Source organism: Giraffa tippelskirchi, chromosome 1 (assembly GCF_054371585.1).
Source record: "Giraffa tippelskirchi isolate mGirTip1 chromosome 1, T2T-mGirTip1v1.2.pri, whole genome shotgun sequence".
In the NCBI taxonomy this organism is placed as follows: domain Eukaryota; kingdom Metazoa; phylum Chordata; class Mammalia; order Artiodactyla; family Giraffidae; genus Giraffa; species Giraffa tippelskirchi.
The window spans coordinates 43311679-43337628 of record NC_137275.1 but is presented as its reverse complement, the minus strand read 5'-3'; the positions used below and the strand labels follow the sequence as shown (position 1 = coordinate 43337628).

The 25950-nt window shown below is 39.7% G+C and overlaps 1 protein-coding gene and 1 pseudogene across 5 annotated transcripts in view; one reads left to right on the top strand and one right to left on the bottom strand.

Moving 5' to 3' along the window:
• The window catches only part of LOC145513196 (uncharacterized), a 53255-nt gene that overhangs the window by 5783 nt on the left and 21522 nt on the right, over positions 1-25950 (bottom strand). For 2 of the 5 annotated variants that reach the window (XR_014059237.1, XR_014059249.1), the window contains exons 3-9: positions 20802-20949; positions 14528-14684; positions 14186-14428; positions 10303-10563; positions 4899-4960; positions 4572-4655; positions 4231-4443 (exon numbers count right to left, since the gene is read on the bottom strand). Coding sequence is in view for 1 of the 5 variants with exons in the window: in XM_081508808.1 (XP_081364934.1) it covers positions 4231-4443; positions 4572-4623 (265 nt within the window). In the remaining 4 variants the exon portion in view is untranslated. Of the gene's footprint in view, positions 1-4230; positions 4444-4571; positions 4656-4898; positions 4961-6228; positions 6527-10302; positions 10564-11849; positions 14429-14527; positions 14685-20801; positions 20950-25950 lie in introns of those variants that run through there. The other 3 variants (XM_081508808.1, XR_014059247.1, XR_014059227.1) reach the window with 3 other exon arrangements.
• On the top strand, positions 19159-19538 carry LOC145515473 (mitochondrial pyruvate carrier 2 pseudogene; annotated as a pseudogene).

The window sequence follows — 25950 nt, the reverse complement described above, 5'->3', positions numbered from 1 at the left end:
TTATTGAGAATGATTATATTCAGAGTCATTAGAAAAGTAATTCTCTCTTGATTTTCCGAGAAAATCCCAGATGTGACCTGCACATTGATAACAGGGAATTTAGTTTGCTGGCAAGAACTAAATTGGATTTTGGTTGTATTTTTTAAGTAGAATTGCTATACTTGTTTCTTTTTTCAAGGACAGATTCAAATACCTTTCCCCTGCTGTCCATGACTGTTACTCTGATGGGAAACTCCACTAGAATAGAAATATATTTTAGGTAGCAAAAAACACAATTGACAAATATTTAAAAAAAAATCTACCTGTGAGATCAAAGTAACAAATTCGACTCTGAAAACGTATTCTTGGGTTAATCTCCTAATCTCTGTCTCAATAATAGTACCTGAGAGAGACTGAGTGATTATGCAAATCAGCTGCTGGAAATTAAGTTACTTTGTTTAAAATGACCAAATCTGTAGTGGAATTTAATCACTTGAACCCTGGCATTATTTAAATACCAGATAGCATGATCCAATGGTACCGACTGTCAATCATGTACTACCCTCTATTTATTAATGCTGCCTGGGTGATGCTTTGCCCTGAGGTAAAGATAGTAATTTCAATTGGTCAATACAAACAATGAGCTTTATTTGTTAAAGTAATTTGAGAGTGAAAAAAGGAAATTATTATGAAACATATATTGTCACATAAATTTGTATTTGAACTAAACAGTGGGCTCTGGGTGATAGCCTAGTACAATATTAATAGGTTCTCTTTAACTTGAGCACAACATATAAAGAAGAACTTTTGCCCAGGAGATAAACATCTGAAGTAATTCCCAAAGTAAATATAAAATGACCACCACAGAAGCAAAAGTGTGATGATATTGAAACTTTTCTTTTGAAATATTTAATACAATTCAAAGAAAATAACTGCCTCTAAGGGACTTTAGAAAAATGTGCATATTAAGAAAAACTGGAAGGAAATTTACAAACATGGAAATAGTCATGTTGGGGAGGAAAGATTATGGATAGGTTTTTTCTCTTTTATTCTCCTCAATTTTATAAATTGTTGTAATAAAAAGAAAATGGCTCAATTGTGCTCTAGTTCCAGGGTTTGATTGATAGAATCAGAGTGCTCTGGGTATCTGTTTGTTCCCTGTAATATTCTACTGTTTGCAGAAACCATTTTGGGGTTTTTATTAAGACCTGGAGGAAAAGAAGAAGGGGTGTGTGTGTGTATGTATGTCTGTGTGTGTATGTGCTTAGTTGTTTCTTTATAAGCTGTCTTTTTTTGCTGCTTGAAAGAGTATTTCATTTGTATCCATTGTCTTTCTCTCCTTAAATGCCTGTTCTCTAGGAGAGCTTGCTGAAAAAAAATCTCCAGTCAATAAGAAAGGTACTCTGGTTATAAGTAATTATGTTTTCCTATTCTATGTCATTGTTTCTACATTTGTAAAACCAATATTATATTCTGCACAAAAACATATGATTGCTACACACTTCAGCAAACTTTCTAGGTTAAGGTAATTTTAGACTTAGTAGGTTTAGGTAATTTTCAAATCATATGCAAAATATCAATACAATAATAAGATAGTACTTTGTGTATCTTCTACAAATAGTCATTCTAAGATAATAAATTATGGCCTTATATTTTAAAGTAGTGTTGATAGAGAAGATACATTTGAACAGTGGATGAAGAGGGGAAATATGTATTCAAGACTTTGCTACTCTTCATCTCCCAGCAGGTTTTTGACTCCATTTCCCCATCTGCGCAGTGGCCCAAATCTTGCCCTGACCCAGAGGACTCCTGTGAAAATGCTCTGGGAGGATGGACTATATTCATAATTTTGTGCATTTTTTTTTTTCCTGATCTCTCTGCAAATCACAAGGAAGAATTTGCCACTTTAAGAATAGGTCCTACTCATCTTAACTCACTCAAGCATGTATTCTAGCCTAGAAAACATAAGGTTTCATCCTCCCTTGTCCTGGGATTCACAGACATGGACCTATGTGCAATCAGATATTCCTAAACCACTGAGAAAACTCTTTTCAGTGAATCATGATGTTCGTTGAAGCCCGAGGGACCATCCAAAGCCACTGTCTCAGGCACTAAGTCTTTCCAAATGAAAGCTCCTTGCTGGCACTGGACTGAATTGCTCTCTTGCAACAGTATTCCATCCACCAAAATGTCTCTGGAGAACCTTTAGTTTATTGTCATCTGTGGAAAATAGGAAGCCTGCACAGAGCTTTCTAAACTCCTAATTCATTTGGCAGGATCTTGAAACAAGTCATAGCCAAGGGCAGAAATAGTGGAAAATGAACCCCAGGCTGACTTATGAAATATGTGAGCTTGCAGTTGCCTTGACATCCAGTTTCTTTATGGTCTGTCTTTTTGATTCACCAGTATTTTCCCTTAAGCATTTTGATGTGATTTTGCAGTTGTTGTTCACAATAAAAGGTAGAGGTTTCAGAGTATGACTTCCTTGCCTTCAAGGATTGGCTACAGAAACCCAGGGAGTTCTTGGTCTAGACATAGAAGAGAGGAAAAATTCTAACAGTTTCTGAAATAACAGGTGAGGAGCTGGGAGGGTGGCATATAGCCATGGGAGGTGGGAGGCCCAGGCAGTGGATGAGGAGAAGGGAACACAGTGCAAAGGGGGCCATGGATGGGAGGGGGCCCTCCAGGAAGAGCTTGTAAACAAGAGCCAGAGAACAACTGTCTATTTTTCAAGACAAAATGGAACAGGGAGAAGCAAAACAGTGAATGAAGGTTTGACTGAGTTTTTTTTTTTTAAGCTTGGGGCAGTATTAAATTCCTACTGACTTCGTAGATCATTAGGTTGCTGAAGGGGCCAGCACTCCATATTTTCTCCATTAAAAGTGGGGAAATCAGATTCATTTATGCTCATATGAAACATATGGGGAGTAGATATTAATCCTGTAATTACCCAAATCAATAATATCAATAGGTATAAAATAGGAGAAGAACCATGAATGACAGAAAACTACAGGGAGCTGGAAGAATATACACAAACCTCAGGTACAACGGTTGTAGTTGTGGGTCACTAAAAGGTTTCCTTAAGGTAGAGACTTTTGGGTAGAGGCTAGTAGAATCTCCTGAGAATGAGAATTCTCTCTGTGAGCTCTAGAAACAGCCGGTGTCCTCAGGACATGGCCTTAGAGAGACGATTCTGGGATGAAGAGAGTGTGTTGTTGAAGAGAAGCTTTTGTCATGGGTTGTGGATTCCTGAGGACTGTTCGGGAACATTTGGAAGGGAAGGGAACCATGGGAGGCTTAGTGAAGTTCTCATCCACTCCCATCCGTCCCTTACAAGGGATTGATGAAGTAATCCATTCTCCAATTTTGCTGTATTGTCTCAAATTGGATCTGGAATTTTCCACCTTTTGTCCTTTACCCAGCCTGAACCTTTGACAGAAAGAACTAGAAACCCTTTAAAGTAGCTGCAAATATCCAGAGAAGTCTTATCACTAAACCCTTTGGGAGCTTGGGAATTGGAAAGAAATTAACCAAAAAGATACTACTTAGGAGATGCCAAGGAACAGGGGTTTAGGAGAGAGCAGATGCTGACTCCTGCTGCCAGGAAAGAGAGCAAGTGACAGTTCAATTTGAGGATGAAAAACCTCTCACCTAGAAAGAGGAATCTCAGATCATCCCAATCACTCAGAAGACATTTCATGGCTTGGCAATCTGGAAGTTTTCTGTTTTATCTTGCTTTCAAAGAAGCCCCGAGTCCTACTCTGTCCAAAATGGTAGCCACTAGACACACATGGCTATCCATCCCTTGAAATATGGCTGGTCCAGATCGTGATATGCTATAGGTACAAAATACACACACTGGAATTCAAAGACTTACTGTAAAGAAAAGCATGGAAAAAATCTTATCCATGTTTTTAAATTGGTTGCTCAATGAAATGATGATGTCCTAGATATACTGGGTTCAGTCAAATACATTACCAAAGTGAATTTCTCCTCTTTATTTTTCCTTTTCTTAGATGTGGTTACTAGACAGTTTAGAATGACGTGTTCACATTTGTGCCTCGCACTAGATTTCTCCTGGACAACCCTCTTCTAGTCCGACAGACCATGCCCTTCTCCATGTCATCTCTCCTCTCACAGACAGAAACGTTACCCACCACAGCAACAGAACTCATAAGATCAACCAGTACCACCTGTAAGAGAAGTACCACCTGATTCTGTGTTCATTTCAACGTGCTGCATTCTCCTCACCTTGGCAGTCTGAGATGGAGTGAAAAAATAGGTGCGGCCTGTCTAAACCCTTGGCTTTAATATCTGCCTCCTTGAAGTTCCTGTCGATGGAGGGAGTGGCTGCTCTTCTGTGCGCTCCCCTGAGCTCTTCATCTGCCTGGCATCCCAGACACTTGTGCATTGAGAATTGTTCCTGCTGGCTCCGCCTCTCACAGATGTAGCTTGGGAGAGGACCTGCAACAGTTCTCAGAGCATCAGGGAAAAAGGCGGCATCGAGCCAGAATCTTTCCCTTGCAAATGCAGTGTTTACAAATGCAGCTGCGAAGCGCTGGCTGCCCCTCAGCTCAGAGCCTCACACTTACCTACTCTGTTCTCCTTCAGACTGGAAGAGGCCTCTCTCAGGGGAATCTGCATTTTAAGATGGAATTCTTCAAAGCCCCCAAAATCTGCGGTGTGCAAAAGAGAGAGAGAAAGAGGCACTGAGTGAGGTCATTTCAAACCTGATGGCAGAGAGAGAGGACATTATTGCCCCCTATTCCCCCTTCTTGTCAAATCAGCCCCAGGAAACCTCTTGAGTTAATCTTAAAATGAGTCATTGGAAATGGATTTGGAGTAGAATTCTAAATACATAGAGGGATTTGGGTTGAGAAAGAATAGATGAGATCCTGAGAGTAATAGCTAGTACTTACGAAGCCTGTTGATGGGTCTAGTCCTGCTGGAAGCATGAATTTACCCAATCTTTGTAACAGTCCTACAGGATGAACACAATTGTTACTCCCATTTTACAGAAGTGAAAATTGAGGAAAGAGGTCCATATTCTCATTGCTTAAATTCATAGGCTGATAAGCAGCAAGACTGTTAAGAGCTTAACTTCAGAGCCTATGTCTGTAAACTCTATAATCTACCATTTCTCATATGAGAAGCGAGTGCAGGAGAAGTGAGCAAGCCTGGCTTCATCTATCTGTTAAAAGCAAATTTAATCTTCCCTCATGTAAGTTCCAAAACTTTATAAGCCTGCAGATATTTTTGCAGCCTCTGAAATATTCATGATCCTTCCTACAGTTAATGCAAGGTCACGGAGTACCTTGGCTCCCCTCAACCTTGATGGAGAGTGTGTTGTGTAGCTGGTAACTTCCTGTATGAGATGCTATAAATTGCAACCCTCTAAAATACAAGTTTTTTGAGGGAGGGGTTTTTCTTATTTCTCAGTGTGTTCTCAGTGTCTGGCTTGGAGCTGGTGTTCACTAAACTACAACTAACCCTCTCCTTCAAGTCCTACTTGAGTGGAAATGAAGAAGACTTACTCCACAGAAGATAATGATAATATACTTATTATCTCTTATATAATCTTTTAAATTCTTTTCACCCCAGAAACTTTAATTACAACTGGGCAAATGTTTCTCTAATTATTTGGACATAATTCCGATGTCATAGTCAAATAATTGGACTTGTAAATTTTAACAAGAATAACTACAAGCAAGTAAACAAACTAAATAATGCAAACATTCCTATTTAACAGACTTTCTTAGATTAAAAAGAAATATTTTTGGTAACTGATCATTTCAGAGAAACTATTATCTTCTATTCATTCCTTTTATCTGTCCTCAAAAAGTATAAAACAAGTGTTCGTTTTTTATGAGTCAAAATTGCAACATGTATAAATAATTGGTTTTCAATGATGCATGCAAATAACATCAGAATTTATTTTAAATGTAGAAGCAATTGTGGAATATAATTACAGAGTGTGCAGTTCATCACCCTCTTGCTCATTAATATATATGGACCCTCTAATAGATGTTCATTGTTTCTTGGGAATCAAATCTGGCAGGTCAGATCCAAAGAAGATAATTTTCCTTGGTTGTCAAAAAGATAATAGTTTCGAAAGCAAATCAATCGCCATATCCACATCAATTGCAACACTTAGAATAGAGGTCCATCCAAAATCCAAAGCCCAATTTGATTAGTAATTCGAAAGAAGCGTTAATTATAGGGATGTAAAATATGCTATATAAAGCTTACCTCCTCTCATTCAACCCCTCCTCTTTTCATTTCAGTGGGTTGTAGGCACAGAGGGCGCGTTGGCTTTGGTTTCAGTGGTCGGGCATGGGTAAAAAAAGCTTTCTGTATTTATATAACTAGTGTGTATGTTTGTGTGGGTCTACTCACAACCATTCTTGGCATTGTTGCAAAATTCATAGTGATTTCTTCGTTTTGCAAATTTTTCAAACTTTGGCTTACTCACATTTGTAATTCTAAACTGTAATTAAAATTCTGTGGCTTTGTGCCCTTGTCTCTAGAGCATTCCCTCTTGGTTAACCTGCAAAGATGAGGGGATGAGTAGATCTTTAGAAACTCTCGTATAAGCTAGCCAGTTGGTTTCAAATGCCAGCTTTGGAAGTGAAAGTGCATAGGCTCAAAGCCTTTGGGCACCACCTGCCATGCTTGTTATATTATTTACTGCTGTAGCTGCCCCTGTCCTCACCCCTAAACTAATGCAACTAGAAAACTGATCCTGAAGTCTGAAGAGGAACTGGTCAGATGGAGAAGGACAGGGATGGGGAATATTCCAGAGAGTGTGAACAACTTATGCCCATGTTCAAAGGCCAGGGAGAGATGGCACATTTGAGGAGTTGAGAGTAGAATATGCTATATAGAGCTTGCCCTTCTATTTTAGTGAATAGCATAGGTTAAAGGAGCATAGGCTTAGGTTGAAACTTTATTCTGAAAGCTAAGGCCATTTGTTGAAATTTTTTAAAGATGACAGCAACAAAATTAGATCTTAACATTAGAAAAGACAAAAGCCATTCTAAAAATGTGGTAACGGAGAGGAAAAGAGAAAGAGAGACACAGAGAGAAGAAGGATGGATGGATAGATCTTTAAGATGTAGAATTAACAGACTTGGATGACCTGATAAAGGGGATGAGTTTAGGCTGACACCCAGTTTCCAGCTCAGGTAACTTGAAAGATGATGGTGCCATTAATCAAAATAGGTATTATTAACTGTTAGAGTTATATTATGGCACAGATATGGGTGAGAGGATAGAAACTTAAGAAGATAATGTAGCTTTATAGAGATTTTCCTGTAGCATGTAACTCGAGTGTGCACAGCTCAAAGAGGAAAATCAACAACAACATCATTAAAAGCAACAGAGGGATGTCCACCTCCCACCTCTAAGGGGTTCTGATTTAATTGGTTAGGATGGAGCCAGGCACTTTTTTTTCTCATGATAAAAAAACACAACATGAAATTTACCTTTTTAGCAGATTTTTTTAAGGTACAGTACAGTATCATTAACTATATGTACTTGGTTGTACAGCACATCTCTAGAATGTTTTCATTTTGCATGATCGAAACACTACATTCATTCAATAGCAGATCTTCATTTCTCCTTCCTCCTAGTCCTTGGCAACCACCATCCTACTTTCTGCTGCAGTGAGTTGACTGCTTTGATTACCTCATATAAATTGAATCATGCAGTATTTGTCCCTCTGTGACTGGCTTATTTTACTTGGAATATTGTCCTTAAGTTTCATCCATGCTGTAGCACAAGACAGGATTTCCTGCTTTTTTTAAAGCTGAATAATATTCCATTGTATGAATATATCACATCTCCTGTATCCATTCATATGCTGATAAACATTTAGGTTGGTTCCATATCTTGGCCGTTGTGAACTATGCTGCAATGAACTTTGGAGTGTAAACACTTCTTTGAGATCCTGATTTCTGGTTAAATGTCTAGAATTGGGATTGTTAGATCATATAGCAGTTCTACTTTTAATTTTTTGAGGAACCTCCACACTATTTTTCACAATGGCTACGTTGTTTTACATTTCTACCATTAGTGTTCAAGTTTTCAATTTCTCCACATCCTTACCAACATTTTTATCTTCTGGCTTTGTTTTTAATGCCATCCTAACGGGTATGAGGTGATATCTCATTACAGTCTTAATTTGCTTTTCCTTGATGATTAATGATGTTGAGCACATTTTCATGTAACTTTTGGCAATTTGTATGTCTTTTTTTACAGCAATGTCTATTCAAGGCCTTTTCGCTATTGAATTGTAAGGGTTCTTTATACATTTTGGATATTAACCTCTTATCACATATATGGTTTGCAAATCTTTTCTCCTATTTAGTAGCTTTCTTTTTCATTTTGTTGATTGTGTCCTTTGCTCTACAAAATCTTTTTAATTTCACAAATCCCACTTGTTTATTTTGCTTTTGTTACCTGTGCTTCTGGTGTCATGGCCAAAACATCATAGGTACTGTGCTAAACAGCTTCTGTCGTGTTCAACTCTTTGCGACCCTATGGACTATTGGTAAAGAATCATAGGTCTTAGGTGTTGTTATAAAGCTCCTCCAGATGACTTCAGCGTGCAGCCAGAAGGACCATTGGTCTAAAATATACCTTGCTATGACATAAAGCCAATGGTTCCATCTGGAAATGAAAGTTCTCTCAATTCAACAGGCGAGCAGCTAGGCACATTCAATGTCTATTTGGCATGGTGACCATTAGAGGGAGGGACATGTCTACATTTCTGGATTGGATAGGGGTGAAGTAGGGAGAGTATAGTTTGAAAGATCATATTCAATATTGCTATCCAATTTCATTTCCCATTTTTTCATAACTTAAACTAGACAAAGTAAAGCCCAAAAGAATCTTTTTCACTCCTGAGATATTTAGTGATTCTAAATGGTGGGTGTGTGTGTTTGTGTATTATGTGTACACAAACCTCAAATGTCAGGAGGTGATATCTAAAGCGTCTTCCTGCAATGCAGGAGACTCAGGTTCGATCCCTGGGTTGGGAAGATCCCCTGGAGAAGGAAATGGCAGCCCACTCCAGTATTCCTGCCTGGAGAATCCCATGGGCAGAGAAGCTTGGTAGGCTACAGTCCATGGGGTCACAAAGAGTCGGGCACGTCTGAGTGACTTCACTTAGTCTAGGAAACCAGCTACAGAGAGTTCTTGTTATTTTAGTCGCTAAGGCATGTCCAACTCTTTTGTGACCTCAGGGACTACAGCCCGCCAGTCTCCTCTGTCCATGGGATTTCCTAGATAAGAATACTGGAGTGGGTTCCCATTTCCTTCTCCAGGGGATCTTCCTGACCCAGGGATAGAACCCTCGCCTCCTGTGTTGGTGGGTGGATTCTTTACCACTGATCCACCAGGGAAGCCCATAGAGTTAGTCCCTGACTATAAACTTATTCATTCAGGAAATATTTCCTGAATGCCCCCTGGGTGTCAGTGCCTTTCTGGGTCCTCTAGCTTTATTGTTTCCAATCTACTCGCCCTGTGAAGTAGGTATTGTTATATCCATTCTGCAGATAAAAAGTGTGACCAAAAATGGTACAACAGAGTCACACAGTCAAGAAGTGACTAGAATGTAATTCCATAAAGGCAAGGATCTTTGACCTGTCCACGGCTGTATCCATAAGCCCAGGACAGTGTCTGGTATGGTAAGCACCCAAAGTATATCTGTGGAAGAAGCTGAGCTGGAGACTGGACTTGGTTCTGTCAGCTGTGTCTGACTTGCAGTTTTCCCCTCATATCTAGGCACTCTCAGCTCATCCTCTCCCACGTCACCTTTGCCTTCGCCCATCTTTAGTTCAGAGGAAGCTGCCCTTATGTGACTGTATCTTATTCTGTGAGGCTGTGGGGATTGCATCTGACTGGGTCCTTGAGCACACTGTGGAGAGGGTATTTATTCATCCAGGAAATATCCATTTACATACTAAAATCTGGTTGCTCTACAAGGTTAGACGAATACAGTAACTACTGTGTATCTGTAGGCCAGGGAGCTAGATATGTCAAATCCAGCAGTAGTTAACAAAATATTATGTCATAGTAGTAGCAGAGTGATAATCAAAAAAAAAGGCTCCAGTGAAAATATCCAGAATGTCCTATATTGACAAAGTCATCTTAATTCCATTTGTTAAGCAAAATTATTTTCACTTGTATTTTAATAATCTTTGCACTATGAAATAACACTGTTTCTAAAATATACCTGATAAAATAAAAAGCATGAACTTGTTTCTACAGCTCAGACGTGAAAGCTTTCCAGGGGAAAAAAAAGAAATGGAATATACGTACTGTTTTCTATGATTTTCATTTTATCATTTTAGAGTACTCAGATGAGGATTTGGGAAATCTTCGTGTCACTCTCTTAATAAAGCCACAGTGAACACTTAATGCTGCTTCCACTTCCCACACACAAACTTTCTAATTATAAAAGGACCTTTTCAGACTTATTCAGGGCATATAATCTTATTTGCAGCTCCTAATTGGAGGACTGTGTTTGTTGAAAAGAACAGAAGTCTTCAGTCATTTAGAATAAAGCTGGCTCATCAACCCCTGTGGGAAGAAAAGAACTATTTATTTTATCCGTTAATCCCGAATACAAACACAATAAAGCTGTCTTTTCTAATAGTGACCTATTTCATGTTAAATTGGGATAAAGCTAGCTTTGCTCAATAAGACTATTGTGGTCAACAAAAAAAGTCAATCTTATTAGGATTCCCATTGAATACCTTCCAATAACTTATCTTTTAAAATGCTGAACCCAAATCCCAATTGAATTCTTTATGTTGTCTGACACAAAATGCAAATCTGAAAAGAAAATAACCTTGACTAGTGAGCCCCATCTAGTGACAGGGAAGTAAATTGCTGTTCAAAACCCTGATCTGTAATTATCCCCTATTTTTAATCTGATTTTAAAATTCTTCTATCTGTGCTCAAGCTATTATGTTTTAGTTTCTCTGTTTTTTATTTCACCTATACTTTTATTTCTGAGAATATATAGCTTTTTATAACAAGCAATTTTTTCTTTTCTTTTTTTAAAATATTGAAGTATATTTGATTTACTTGTCTTTTCTTGATACCTTAAATTTCAGTCTTTAAAAATTTAACATCGCTTAAAATTAGCCATATTTCCCCATGTGTATTTGAATTTTAAAATATGGGCAACTGTATTCCTTGAATAGCACTACATAGCCTTTATAGACTAAACTGTTTGATATAAATAGTATTATTCATCTATCAAAAGTATTTAATCAAAAGACTCTAAAGAGTACTCTTCTGTACACATAAGAACTTCAGAGGAACAAGATTGGGTCACAGAAAAAAATGTAATGAGACATATAAGGACATTAAATCTTTCAAAGTTTACTTTCTTGGGCAATATCTACATTTGACAATTATAGTGGCTCAGAGGTCAGTTTCTTTCAGCTGACTATATTAGAAGTTAATTTTGGCCTGTCTGCATTCAAGGCTTCTGCATTTCTTGACTTTTACTATCACAATAATAAACATGTCAAAAGCGGAATAAAGCTACAGCAGGGATCAACTCCAGTCATACCTGGGAAATACTTCTGGTAATGATTCTGCCTTATAAATGAAAACTTTTTTGTTTCCAGAAATAAAGCAAGTTGATAATAGCCATGTCACTTTAAAATGAAGTGGAACATATTCCTCAATTTATCTACACTTGAGTTACTTTCAAAATATCTTTCTACTAGCCTATGTGCCCAAGCACCAGAAGCAGACCTAGGTATAAGAGGTTTCCGGGTTATGGAGAAAAGAACTAAGAGCTCAAGTTCAAGTCCTAACATCACCCCTGCATGGCCTTGGGCTAGTCATACCTCCCATCAAGTTCCCATGAGCTCAGGCTATGAAGCAGACAATGCCAGCTCCTCCACCTCCCAGTTGCTGAACTTCAGATAAAATACTTCTTGAAGCCTTGATTTCCTTAAAGTGTATCTTGATATTTACTTCATAGAGCTATTATGAGGAATTGATTGAATAAAGTGTGTGAAGTGCTGAGCTTAAGTCTGGCACATAACAGAGTGCCCAGTAGGTATTATCATTACTTACAAAATGGAAGGACAGGCAACCACCTGTCAAGACTGTTGGGAAGACCCAACTAGATGATATTTGGGAATGTGTTGGTCAACTCTGCAGCACTCTATAAATGTTATAGATTAGAACAAATCTGGTAGGACACTCAGAGAAGTCCTAAGAAAGAAGGAAGGAGGTTGTAATTGGAGAACAAGGGGCTTTTATAGATTATTTTTATAGAAACTTTATGGCCTGAACAGCATTTTTATAGGTCTACTGATTTTTACTGTTGGCTTCTGTCATATTGGGGGATGTAAATTCCTGCAAAGAAAGCAACAATCAAGTCTAAAGGGTGATTATACAATTTGGTTTTCTCATTCTATTGAGGGGAAAAGGCAATAGCACCCCACTCCAGTACTCTTGCCTGGAGAATCCCATGGACGGAGGAGCCTGGTAGGCTGCAGTCCATGGGGTCGCTAAGGGTTGGACACAACTGAGTGACTTCACTTTCACTTTTCACTTTCATGCATTGGAGAAGGAAACGGCAACCCACTCCAGTATTCTTGCCTGGGTAATCCCAGGAACGGGGGAGCCTGGTGGGCTGCCGTCTCTGGGGTCGCACAGAGTCGGACACAACTGAAGTGACTTAGCAGCAGCAGCATTCTAGTGAGGAAATTAATACCACTTTCTTCTACAGAGCTCTTTGCACACTTGAAACTTTTTAGAAATTTTAAATGCTTTCCTTAATATCTCCCTTTGCTTCTGGATAGTAAGTGTCATAAGGAGAAGGGTTGTAGCTTTTCGATTCCCACTATATCCTTGGCTGGTCTTCCCCGGTGGCTCAGATGGTAAAAAATCTGCCTGCAATGCAGGAGACCTAGGTTCGATCCCTGGATTGGGAAAATTTGCTGAAGAAGGGAATGGCTACCCATTCCAGTATTCTTACCTGGAGAATTCCATGGACAGAGGAGCCTGGTGGGATACAGTCCATGGGATCACAAAGACATGACAGCGCAGTGAATGACTGAAACCAAAGACCATAAGTGTGTAATGTCCAAAACCCATGAAGTCCTGTGATGTTCAACCATGGCTCAGGGTCCAGCACAGCCTCTGGTTCATTGTCTACATGTGGTAATTGCTGACAAGCTCAGAGATGTCAAATAGCAAGGAAGTTGAGAGCATGGACTCTATGGGGAAGAAAAGCTGGGTACTAATTTGATCTCTGTGGTTTACATACTCTGTGACCTTGGGCAAATTACTTAGGGATCTCTCTTATCCCCAGTTTCCTGACCTGTAAAATAGGGCTAATAATGATAGAACCTATTTCATAGGGTTGTTGCGGAGATGAATGAGCTAATTCACGTAAAGTGCCTAAAACAATGTAACTATTAATTTTTCTAAATGACCAAGATGAAGTTCATCAGAAGGAGTTCTGGAACTAGAATTCTACCTAGGTCTTGCTCTTTATTCTTATTCCTCCAATATTCCTCAACCCCTCTGCCCAGACCCCTTTCTAAAACCATTCAATCTAATCAGACAAAAATAGCAACACAAAGTATTCCACGATTTACTTAGAGGTGCTGCCATCTCTCAAAGCACTAGTAGCAAGTTTCCGGAACTCATCTGAATGGTGATAAAGGGCTTATTATTGCTAATAACCTCCCAGAGTCTAAGGCACAGAGCTGAAGAAAGCATTTCATATTTTGCTCGAACAGTTGGTCCTTAAGGGTTTGACGATCAGATGCAGGCATGGCTGGATTATGAAAATGGCATGTTTAAAAATATCTCTGTAACTCCCTCCCAGATGACTTTTAGCAAGTGAACTAACTGTTAGCCTCCTGGAAGATTAGATGTCAAGATAATTAGCTCTCTGCCACACAGACTCTCTATTATTTTTCAAATCTCATTCTCCTTTCTTTCTTACGTCTCTTAGTTGACACAACTCATTATTACTTTATGCCTGAGTTCTTCAATGTTTTGTCAGCACACCCATAAACCATCTCCTTTTCATGACTTATCACACCTAACACTCAATTCATACTCTTAACTTTGATGTTATATTTTACAATTCACTGTGTATCTAAATATCATTGAAAACAAAGATCTAGTTTGACAAGTAAACCAGATATAGAAGCATTACCTATGATAACCTGTCCTCCTAGCTCTCCTTGCTCTTCAAAAGTGCATGTGCCATGGAGGAAGTGAAATGCATTTTCTCATTTCATTTCATGACCAGAGGACTGTGAATTTCTTCTTTCATTGTCTAATCTTGGAGCCTGTGAGATTTCCCGTTTCATTATTCTACATGACCTGGACTTGGTCTTATGAAATTGGAGAATAACTTTCTCTTTTGTATCATAAATGAAGTCGAAGAAAAGCTAGGCTAAAAAAGAAAAAGATGGAATGGGGAATTATCCAAAGGAATCATACAATTACAGAAATTTTGGGCTGGAAAAACTTTGGAAACTGCCTGTCCACCCACCTGCACCTTACTCTGCTCCACACCAATCCAGCAGGTAAATTTTGACTCCTGTTTCAAAAGAATCTGTAGAATAACATACCTCTGCTCTCCATTTAAGAAAATTCTTCATATATGCAGCTTAATACCTTTTCTCCTTCTAGTTCAGGCTCTTTCCTTTCTGTTGTTAGGAAGAAGAATTGGTTAGTCTCATGTCACCTAGAAACATAGATCTTCCTTGACTTATGATGGGGTTACATCTCAATAAATCCATCATAAGTTGAAAATATTGTAAGTCAAAATGCATTTAATACACCTAACCTATAGAACATTGTAACTGAGCCTAGTCCACTTTAAATGTGCCTGTGGTTGAGAAAAATAATCTAACACAAAGCCTATTTTGTAATTATAATTGTGTTGAATATTTCATGTAATTTATTGATTAGTGTGCTGAAAGTGAAAAACTGAATGAACATACATGTTGAGAACAGATGAAAAAATACCAGTTCTTCGCTCTCATGATTGCAGAGCTGACTGGGAGCTGCAGTGGCTGCCACTGCCCAGCATCACAAGGGAGTGTCCTACTATATATCACTTGCTAGGGAGAAAGAGGAAAAATCAAAATTCTGAAGTACAGTTTCTACTGAATGGGTATCACTTTCAAAACCATTGTAAAGTTGAAAAATTGTGAAGTTGAACCATCCGAAGTTGGGACGTCTGCGTAGATATCCCTCAGGCAGAAAGGCGAGATTGCTTTACCACCCAGACCGTTCCCTGCCCATGACCTTCTGAGTTTGCTTTCCAGCTTCCCTGCTGTTGCCACAAGTTGATTAATTGTGGAAATTCCAGAATTTCCTGAAACTAGCCTTGAACTGAATCAGTGTTTGAGGTAGAAGAAAAGAGGATGGGAAGTGTTTTCCTTCTTTCCTTTGCCAGGATCACAGAACCATCCCTTAGATGCTGACAACTTCACTTACACCCACCTTCACAGCTCAGAAAAGGGACAAAATTGAAGGCCTATCCAACAGCCTTTAGCTTCATGCTTGGCTCCATCCCAAATCCAGCTCTTCTCAAATGTCTAAGAAAAGGCCTGCTTCCTAAGAGTTTTCTAAGATTTATTCAGACCCAGGAATTATTCCCTAGAGACCTAAAACGTGCAGGGAATTTCCTCTATCCCCACTCTTACCTGCAATCTTACGCATAGGTCCTTAATTTTAATATCTAATGCTGAGCACAACTTGTTAGATAGTAACTTGCCAAGCTATTTCCAGTGCATCTATCTTAGTTTTTGTACCCCAAAGATCAACCTGTTGAACTCTAGGTGATCTGGCATCATGTGTAATGAAAGGAGTGTGAGTTTTGGGGTCAGATCGATCTTGATCTAATGCTCCACTCTTTCATTTCTGTAGAAGGGCTTTGAGCTTCTATAACCTTTGAATGTTATATGGAATCTTTTGTATGTAAAATGGAGCTAATATCAACTTCAGAGTTTGATATGAGGATTAAAAAAAGAGTTAATATAGGTTGGCAGTTTAGGGTTGGAAGATGCAAACTATTATATATTGTGTGTGCTAGTCATTTAGTCACGTCCGACTCTTTGCAACCCCATGGACTGTAGCCCATCAGTCTCCTCTGTCCATGGAATTCTCCAGGCAGGAATACTGGAGTGGTTTGCCATTTCCTTCTCCAGGGGACCTTCCTGACCCAGGGATCAAACCCTGGTCTTCTGCACTGCAGGCAGATTCTCTACCATCTGAGCTACCAGGGAAGCCCTAGTTGGTTCAGATTTTTCATAAGATCATACAGAAAAACTGGAATGAACATTCTGGTCAACTCAATATACAGAATAGATAAATAACAAAGTCCTACTTTGTTATTGGGCTTCCTTGATAGCTCAGATGGTAAAGAATCTGTCTGCAATGCAGAAGACCAGGGTTCGAGCCCGAGATTGGGAAGATCCCCTGGAAAAGGGAATGGCAACCCACTCCAGTATTCTTACCTGGAGAATTCCATGGACAGAGGAGCCCGGCAGGCTACAGTCTACGGGGTCGCAAAGCGTTGGAGATGACTGAGCAACTAACACACACACACACACACACACACTATAGCACAGGAAATTATACAATGTCTTGTGATAAATCATAATGGAAAAGAATATGAAAAAGAATGTATAACTGAGTCACTTTACTGTACAGCAGAAATTAACACAACATTGTAAATCAGCTATACTTTAATTTTTAAAAAATTTTAAAAAAGAATGAAAGAAAGCAATCAGCACAGTGCCCAGCATAAGCTAACTTTTTCAAACCCATTTCTCTCCTCCACCAGTTGTAGGGATAGAGCTGTGTCCAACAAGTGAGCATTCATCAGCTTCATCACAGAAACTGAGCTGCCTTAATAGCAACCCTCAGTGGAACTGTTAATATCATAGACGGTGAGTGTAATTATAAGGGTCTTCATCGTGCACTTACATTATGCCCAGTATCATGCTGGGATCTGAGAACAGAAAGGCAGGACTCATGGTCCCATCTCATGGCTCCTACAACATAGAAGCAGCAGTAGCACATTTGAGGCCCTTTCATGAACATCTCAGCCTGGAGTCCTATCCTTACTCAATCCCTATCAGGATTGAAGGCCTAAGCACTAAGAATACTATGGTCCCACTACCCCTGTATATAATTAAAATATAATTAAAAATAAAAATAATACTAAACCATAATTAAGTGTAAAGAAGTAGAACAACATTCTGATATTTTTCCTACTGTGATGACAGTCCTAGTACTTCTTTTGAAATATCAATTTTCACTTTTTCTTTTTATAGAAAAGATGGTTTTGGGATGCCCTCATTTTGTAGGTAACTAGTATGCTGGTAGCACAGCACCACAGGGCCCCAAGGCTCTCCCAATGTTCAGTGACTGCATCAGAAGGCAGGCCAAGAGCAGAGAAGCCAGGGGTCTCAGTAATTCACAAACTACTTGACAGATCCCACAAAGAATGGAAAAGTGACTGTATATTTTGAGACAAGAGCGAATTAACGTTTTAAAAAAGTAAATTGAAACCCTTTCCAAACATATGGGTGAACTGGGATGGACTTTTCACAAATGGGACTATAGAAAGGTCATATTTAGATAAGCAAGTTGTAGAGTCAATTACATATTATGTTTTAAGAGATGACCTCACCACTGAACTGCACCATCTGGGTCTATTACAATAGAGACAAATTGCCAGGAACAATGGTGACATGAGGCATTCAGGATGCAAAGGCACTGTTTCGTCTTAGTTTTTTCCTGTCTTTAATGGAAGACGCTCTCTCTGAAGGACACAGTCCCTCTCTAAGGGAAGGTTTGCAGTAACCTAATGAGGCTTATCTGGAGATCTCGTTGACAACACTCACATTTGGAGCCACTCATCTTTACACCACAAATCAGAGAAGCACCAAGGAAGGCCCAGAAACCCCGACAGGGAACTTTCTCAAGCAGGGATGAAAACAATTTACATAGCCACTGTAAATAGTTAATAAAATCCATTTTACAGTCCATCTACTTAGATTTCCATTACATCCTGTTCTGTTTCAAACACGCATTTTTCTTTTGGATTGTTAGGCAATAAACAGTCAAGCCATTTATCAAGCAGTGTCTTAGGACTCCTTTCAAATGTTTTACCATTTTCAGGAAATACCGTGCCTTCTATAATTAATCTCCTGGTAGAAAGCTGTTTCAGAAAGACTCTAGTCCAGCGGAGAGAAAAGTATTTTCTTCTTGGGAGATTTTTTGGTTCTTATGAGTGGAAATGTTCAGAAACAGATGCTGGTGGTATTATCATGTATTGCAAACTGTCCATTTGAGACAGAGGGAAAAAAAAACCAACAGCAGAGTATGGTCTGCTCCCAAAACTGTCCTGTGACAGAGCTGATGTTCCACGGGCCCCACAGGCAACTCAGTGTGAGGCTAAGATGAGAGTCACCCTTCAGAGTAAGGCTGGGTTTCCACAGTTCTCACACCTGATGGAAACATAAGTCATGTGAGGGGTCCCCCTCACCTCACACACCCGCTTGCCTTTAGTACTACCAGCTACCACTTGGCATTTTCCATGTCTCAGGCCTTGCTCTTATCATTGTATACATGTGCATTCACTTCATCCTCACAACAACTCTGAGAAAGGTACCATATGATACCCAATTTTCAGATTAGAACGTTGATGCCAGGGCCGACTCCCTGAGGCAAGGAGCCAAACCCAGGCAGCCTGCCAGAGTCCAGCCTCTGCGGCTGTAGGTGCCCATTTTCAATTCTCACCACCTCCTTTGTGCTGGCATACAGTAGGACCGTTCAGCCATCCCATTCTACAGATGGAAACAGAGGCATACAGTTGCCACGTGGCTTGCCAAAAGTCAAGTACAAGACAGAAGCTCAGGTTCCTTGACTGTCAGGCCAACTTTTCCTACTTTATAGCCTTCTTCCTCTTCATGAAAAAAAATAAACAATCTCTGGGGCAGGCCACCAGGTTCACAGGGAAGCAGGCTGAGCTACAGGAAGGACTCCCTGGGGGAGAGGAGGGTGTGAGGCAGCAGGAAATGACAAGCTGCTCTCCATGGCCAGCCAGGGACGAGCACACAGCCACTCTCCCACCTGGTGGCCCACAGTCACTCGTCTGCAGAGATGTCAACGCCCTGCACCTGGGGACTGCAGGCCACCTACCACCAGGTCCTTGATAAACTGGAGCTCCTGGTTCCTGAGAAATTGAGGCTGATGTACAACCCCCGCAGGTCCTGGAAGAGTATTTTTCTGGGCTCCAATTAGTGAAAGGGGGTAGGTGTGTGCTGGACTGGCTGACATGGCCAGACCTGCAGAAAAATTCAGCACAGTCCAATCTTCTGTTTTGATGACTACAGGGTTTATTTGGTCAAGACACTCATAATTATTCCCCCAAACTGAAGTCTGTTTGCTACTAAATTCTTTGTCGCGACAGCAAGAACCTCTCACCTCTTTCGTATTTGGCGATATAACCAAGAAAGCTGAAAGCTAAAGCAAACAAATGATCATGATTCCTAACAATCTAGATGTGGACATAACCACTGAGACCTATTGACAGTTTGATTTATTATTTCAGTTATTGATGAGGTGATGTTAACTGTGCTGATATTTGTAAAGTATGATAATCTAACTGTAATTGGGAGATAGCACCTGATTCAACAGGAAAAAAAAAAGCAAGTTTTAATAATAAACAAATAAGTAAGTAAAACCAACAAAACCAAAGCTGTGGCTTTACTTCTTTCTATGACATTCCCTCAGGAATGGGGGTATTGGGGTCTCAGGAAAGGGCGGAAGAACTTGTTGGTCTGCAACACTGAGCAGAACAAACCCCACTCTGGGCCCGGGTTCTGCCCAAAGCGGCCGTGGCGCTCCTCCTCAAAGGCAGAGACCTGGTTTGACTGGCCTCCCAACCTGAACTGAAGGTTTTGAAATGACTTAATCTCATCCTCAGGCATATTAACAATAAATATTAGGACGTGCTCTCAACTGTAGGGTACACAAGGGATCGAGAGAACAACTTGGAAAACGAAAGAGTCTGGATGATCTCTAGGAGAAAGTTCTGGTTTCCTCCAAGAAACTTGATGGGATGATCATCTTTACTTCTTCATGTCAAGTCTCTATTTTTGTTTGTTTCATTTTGGCCTTTTTTTAAAATTTAATGTTTATTTTATATTGGGGTATAGTTGATTTATAATGTTGTTAGTTTCTGTTGTACAGCAAAGTGGTTCAGTTATGCATATACATATATCCATTCCCTTTCAGATTCTTTTCCATATAGGTTATTACAGAATACTGAGTCGATTCCCTGTGCTGTACAGTAAGTCCTTGTTGATTATCTACTTTACATATAGTAGGGCATATGTGTGTGCTAAGTCGCTTCTGTCGTGTCTGACTCTTTGCGATCCTATTAACTGTACCCCGCCAGGCTCCTCTGTCCATGGGATTCTCCAGACAAGAATACTGGAGTGGGTTGCCATGTCCTCCTCCAGGGGATCTTCCTGACTCAGGGATCGAATCCCCATCTTGTGCGACTCCTGCATTGTAGGCAGATTCTTTACCTCTGAGCCACCGGGAAAGTCCACATATAGTAGTGTGTGTATGTTAGTCCCAAACTCCTATTTTATCCCTCCCCTCCTCATTTTTGCTTTTAAAGAGTTATACTGAGGACTCAGGTGGCCTTTGTGGGCCAGTCTGACCCCTACATTGACCTCTGTCAGAAGACATTTAGGCATCATTTCATCTGCATGACACCCTGATGATGCACTTACCATAGTGTTTTCTTCCCACACAAGGGAAAGCTTGGTTGTAGTGAAATCACAGCGATGTAGCGCACAGGTAGATTCAGCCTCTAACTATATCATTTGATGAAACAGGCAATCATCACACACGGAAAATCTCAAGTCACGTGAATGCCATCTGTATTTATCAGAGTGCAGGAAACAGGAAGAGAGTGTTCATGCCAAACGGGTATTTAGGGGAGTTTAATAAAGGGAGCATTTTACAAAAGTGGGGGCAGAGTAAGCTAGGGATCGGAGTTAAGAGGTACAAACTACTATGTATAAAATAAGCTACGAGGATATATTGGCTAGCACAGGGAATATAGCCAATATTTTATAGTAACTGCAAATGGAGTATAATCTATAAAAATTTTGAATCACCATGTGCTACACCTGAAAATAATATAATATCGTAAATCAACAATACTGCAATTTAGAAAGTCATAAACTTTCAAAATATATGGGAAAATGTGAACAATGGCAGGTTAAGTGAAGAAGCAGGATATAAAATTATTCATATGTCATGTTTATGACTGTTAAAAATGTTGACTATTAACAGGGAGTTAACAAAAATTATGAACTGTGTTTAGGTTATGAGTATTTTTCTTTCTTTGCTAAACTTGTAATGGTGTTATCAAATTTTTAATGCAAATATAAATAAAAGACTTTTTAAAGACAAAAAAGAAGAGATGAGGACAGAGTTTAGGGAGACAACACAAGAGATAGTGCAGTATCCCAAGGCTAGCACACACAGGGAGCCATCACCCCTGGATATAAAGAGAACGGTTTATGGGAATCAGAGAGAGAGCTGTTTGGGGAGGGCCACGTGACAGGAGCTGTGGCTTCTTTGAGGGACACAGAAAACCACAGTGAACCCACACACAGAGGAGATGGAGACTAGTTACTCCAGCTGCGGCTCTCCTGCACACTGTCCAAACCGTACCCGAGGACAAGGCAGCCTACAGATGAGGTCCATGGGGGAGAACCTGCCAGGCCCGCACAGGTAGGAGGGCAGAGGGAAGACACCCGGCTCACCATCTCATTAAGTTTCTGAGGTACAATAACATCAGTGTGCCCTCCTGCTGTGACATGAGTAGTTTAATAAAGAAGTAATTAGGAAAAAATCCTCTGCACGCATGGAATTAGGTGGCTAATTCTATGTCAATGGCAAAAATCAGTGTTGTAAATTTCTCATTGTGTTTTATGAGTCAGAACTGGGTACACTGAAGAGTCTTAGGAATATGAACCTTGAAATGGGACCTCTGATACCTGGCAAAGGAGATCCAGTGGAAATCCGCCCCCGCCATGATGATGGTCACAATTAAACAGAAACATGGGTTTAAGAAGGGGGGTCATTGGGAGTTGAAATTATTGGCATAAAATCTCTTGCAGGTACCCAATGCACTGAGAGGCACATGTTTTAATGAAGTTAATAGGGCCTGGCTTTGTTCTGTCCTACATTGTTTTGTCTGGTTTCCTTTAGCAGTTTAGGCAGAAGACCAACCAGAAGGAGGGGAGATGGGGAAATCTGGAGAGGCATCCGGAGCACTTTGTTGTTGTTTTAGTTGCTCAGTCGTGTCTGACACTTTGCAACCCCATGGACTGTAGCCCACCAGGTTCCTCTGTCCATTGGATTTCCCAGGCAAGAATACTGGAATGGGTTGCCATTTCCTTCTCCAGGGAATCTTCCCGACCCAGGCATTGAACCCACATCTTCTGCATTGGCAGGCGGATTCTTTATCGCTGAGCCACCAGGGAAGCCCCAGGGCACTTTAGTGATTTTCTAAAGTCACAAAAGTCAATTTGTGATTTTCTTTTTTTTTTCTGTCATGCTGCATGGCATGTGGGAATCTTAGTTCCCCTGTCAGGGATGGAACTCACACTCCCTGCATTGGAAGCAGAGAGTCTTAACCGCTGGATGGGCACGGAAGTCCCCCAAAGTCAATTAGGACATCCAGGGTTGTCCTAATGAACCTAGTTAACCTATCTCCCAATCACTTGGTTGGAGCCTCTTTTATCAAAGAGGGAGGCCATTGGTATTTGGATAAACAGCATGATGTGGTGTTAAGCAAAGGCTTTAGAGTACAGTTATTAGCTAGGTCATTTTGAGCAAGTTACATAACCTATAGAAGCCTGAGTTTTTGCTCAATGAAATGGGGAAAATACCTCTTTCTTCTAAGGTTGTTTTGTGAATTAAATGAGATTATGTATTAAAAATGCTTGAAAGAGTACCTAGCACATAACTGGTGTTCAATAAATATTTTAATGGCATATGTATGTCTAGAGACATATTCATATATATAAACACATATTTGCCCATCTATTTATAACTAGAACCATTTGGCCTTCATAAAGGATGGGAGTGGTCATGTTGGTCACTGGGACCCTTTGGCCATGAGAATACAGTGTGACAAGAGCCTCTTCATTTTTCTTCCTCTTTCTAGCAACCCCTCTCCCAAAACATGCATACTTAAGTTAGCTCTCTCCTTTTAGCTATGTCCCCAAATTCTTCCTGAACTTATATCCTGATGCACAGATATCCATGTATGCACCTTATTTCTCTTTTAAAAATTGTGATTGATAATTACCATATACTTGTTAATTTAATTATAAGTTTATCAATATTTAGGATATTATAACAGAGTCTTAGATGCTCTCTCTCTTCCACTCTTTTCTCTCATCTCACAAATTGCTTTATGGTGAAAGAGATGGTTTTTCCAAAGGTCTGGTATGACTTGGGAGCAGAGGTCAGAAAATTATATGTTACACTTTAATTTGACCAGAATGGAACTAAAGATTTCAATTTAGTGGATATATTTGTTTGTTTCACTTACTACTGACTCCAGAATGTACCTGATGGTTTTAAAATGTTATGTTTTTTTAATATTTTTAAGGGATTTAAAAATGTATTTCCTTAGGTGGTTAAAGCCAATGCAAAAGTTTCCGCAATTCTGCCACCTCCTTAGAAATTTCATTCTTGGGCCCAAATCCTTGAAAGGTATTGACCCCTATAAACAGCTAATACTGTAAAAGTTGACAGGCCATTTTAACCTCCTAATTGTATTCTACACATCATGCATTTGACCTTACAGAGACAACTTGATGGGTTTCTGCCATATTAATTATTCCTCACTGTTTTGCCGTGATCCTGTAACAATCCAAACCTAGTGGATGAATGCAGGAATGTTTCTAGGCTCCAGGGAAGAAGCTGGAATGGCGATTTAAAAACACCTAATGTAATTTTCCACTACCAGCCTTATTTTCTTTCCTGAAACTGTGAAAAAAGACCTCTGAGGTGATTTTGCATTTGTTGTCTTCTGTAAGTTCTTGCAAATTTTTAACACTTTCTAAAACATCTTTGAAATTATGAGGCACTTTATTTTGAATACCCTCCTTCAATTATTATGCATCTTAAAATCAATACATTTATTACTAGGCAATATTACTTTAACACATGAGGCTTTTTCTTTTCATTTTATTTTTTGCTATAGATGCTTTCATCAGCCGTGGTATTTTTTAGTACATAATTTTTAAAGGTTACACTCCATTTACAGTTATTGCAAAATACTGGCTATATTTCCTGTGTTGTACAGTATATCCTTGTAGCCTACTGTACACTCAATAATTTGTACCTTTCAATGTCCCTACCCTGGATTGCACCCCATCCTCCCCAATGGTAATCATTAGTTTGTTCTATATATCTGTGAATCTGCTTCTTTTTTGTTATATTCACTAGTTTGTTGTATTGTCTAGATTCCACATGTAAGCTTCACTTCTGAGTCTTTGTCTCAAGTGTTTAATGTGACACTTAAGAGACCTAATGTGCAAAGTTTCATTTAATTTTCCACCCCTAATATTCCTTGTCTGAGGCTGAGTTTGTCTTCCTAATGGACTAGACAATAGTCATGGTTGCTAAACAGTCTTCTTCCCTCCTTGTTTGTTACACCATGTGCAGTTTACATGTTCCCTCTTCTTCTCCTTCATTTGGAGCAGGACTTCACCTGTGTGGGTCATTTTCCTCTCCCTGGACTAAGCCATCTCAGAATAAGACCTGAACATTGCCAATGGCTGCATTTGGAAGGCTGATTCTCAGCCTGTTCTCACAGACCCTGTGAGTGTACTAAATGGAAGTCCCCTGTGCAAAACTGGATTCTAGAATCCAATTTTTTCCTGCTCCCTGTTTCCCTTTATTACTTAGGTCTTTTGATTCAACAACTCTCTCTAGCCATATTTTCTTTAATGGCAAAATGTGATTGAATAGGAACTAAAAAATTTGAATGGAGTCTCAAGTCTCCCATCTACATCCCTGTGTCTATTTATGCATGTGTGTCTCCAGTAGGTGCTTTGTGCCAGGCACTGTGTAAAGCAATTTACACTTAATCTACACAGCAATCTTATGAGACAGATACTAGGATAGAGATGTTGTTGATGAGAGAGAGCTTAGAGGGCTTAAATGATTCAGTGAACTAGGCTTAAATAATTTACCCAAGTTAGTACTAATGGGCATGAAATTAAAACACAGCTTTACCTGACTCTAGAATGTGTGCTTTTAACCGCTGTACCATACTGAAAATGTAAAAACTTAAGGACTTGGATTTTTGGTGCCTGTCCTGAGTTCCTTGAGAAGCAATGATTGGGAGTCTGGAGTGTGGAGCCTAGTTTGAAATCTGTCTCCTTTACTTATTAGTTGTGTGACATTGGACAAGTTACTTTACATGAGTCCCCTGCGTATGAACCTACAAGTTGCGGACCTTCAAAGATGTGAGTGTGCCCTTGTATGTCAGCTGCTGTACTGTACTACTGTACTTTTCAAGATACTGTACTTTAAGATCAAAAATATTTTATTCATTTTTTTGTGTTTTTTAAAACATATTATTTGTGTGAAAAGTTGTTGTTGTTCAGTCACTAAGCCATGTCTGACTCTTTGCGACCCTATGGACTGCAGCTGCTGGGCGTCCCTGTCCTTCACTATCTCCTAGAGTGTGCTCAAACTCATGTCCATGAAGGCAGTGATGACATCCAACCATCTTGTCCTCTATCGCCCCCTTCTCCCCTGTCCTCAGTCTTTCCCAGCATCAGGGTCTTTTCAATGAGTCGGCTCTTTGCATCAGGTGGCCAAATCATAGGAGCTTCAGCTTCA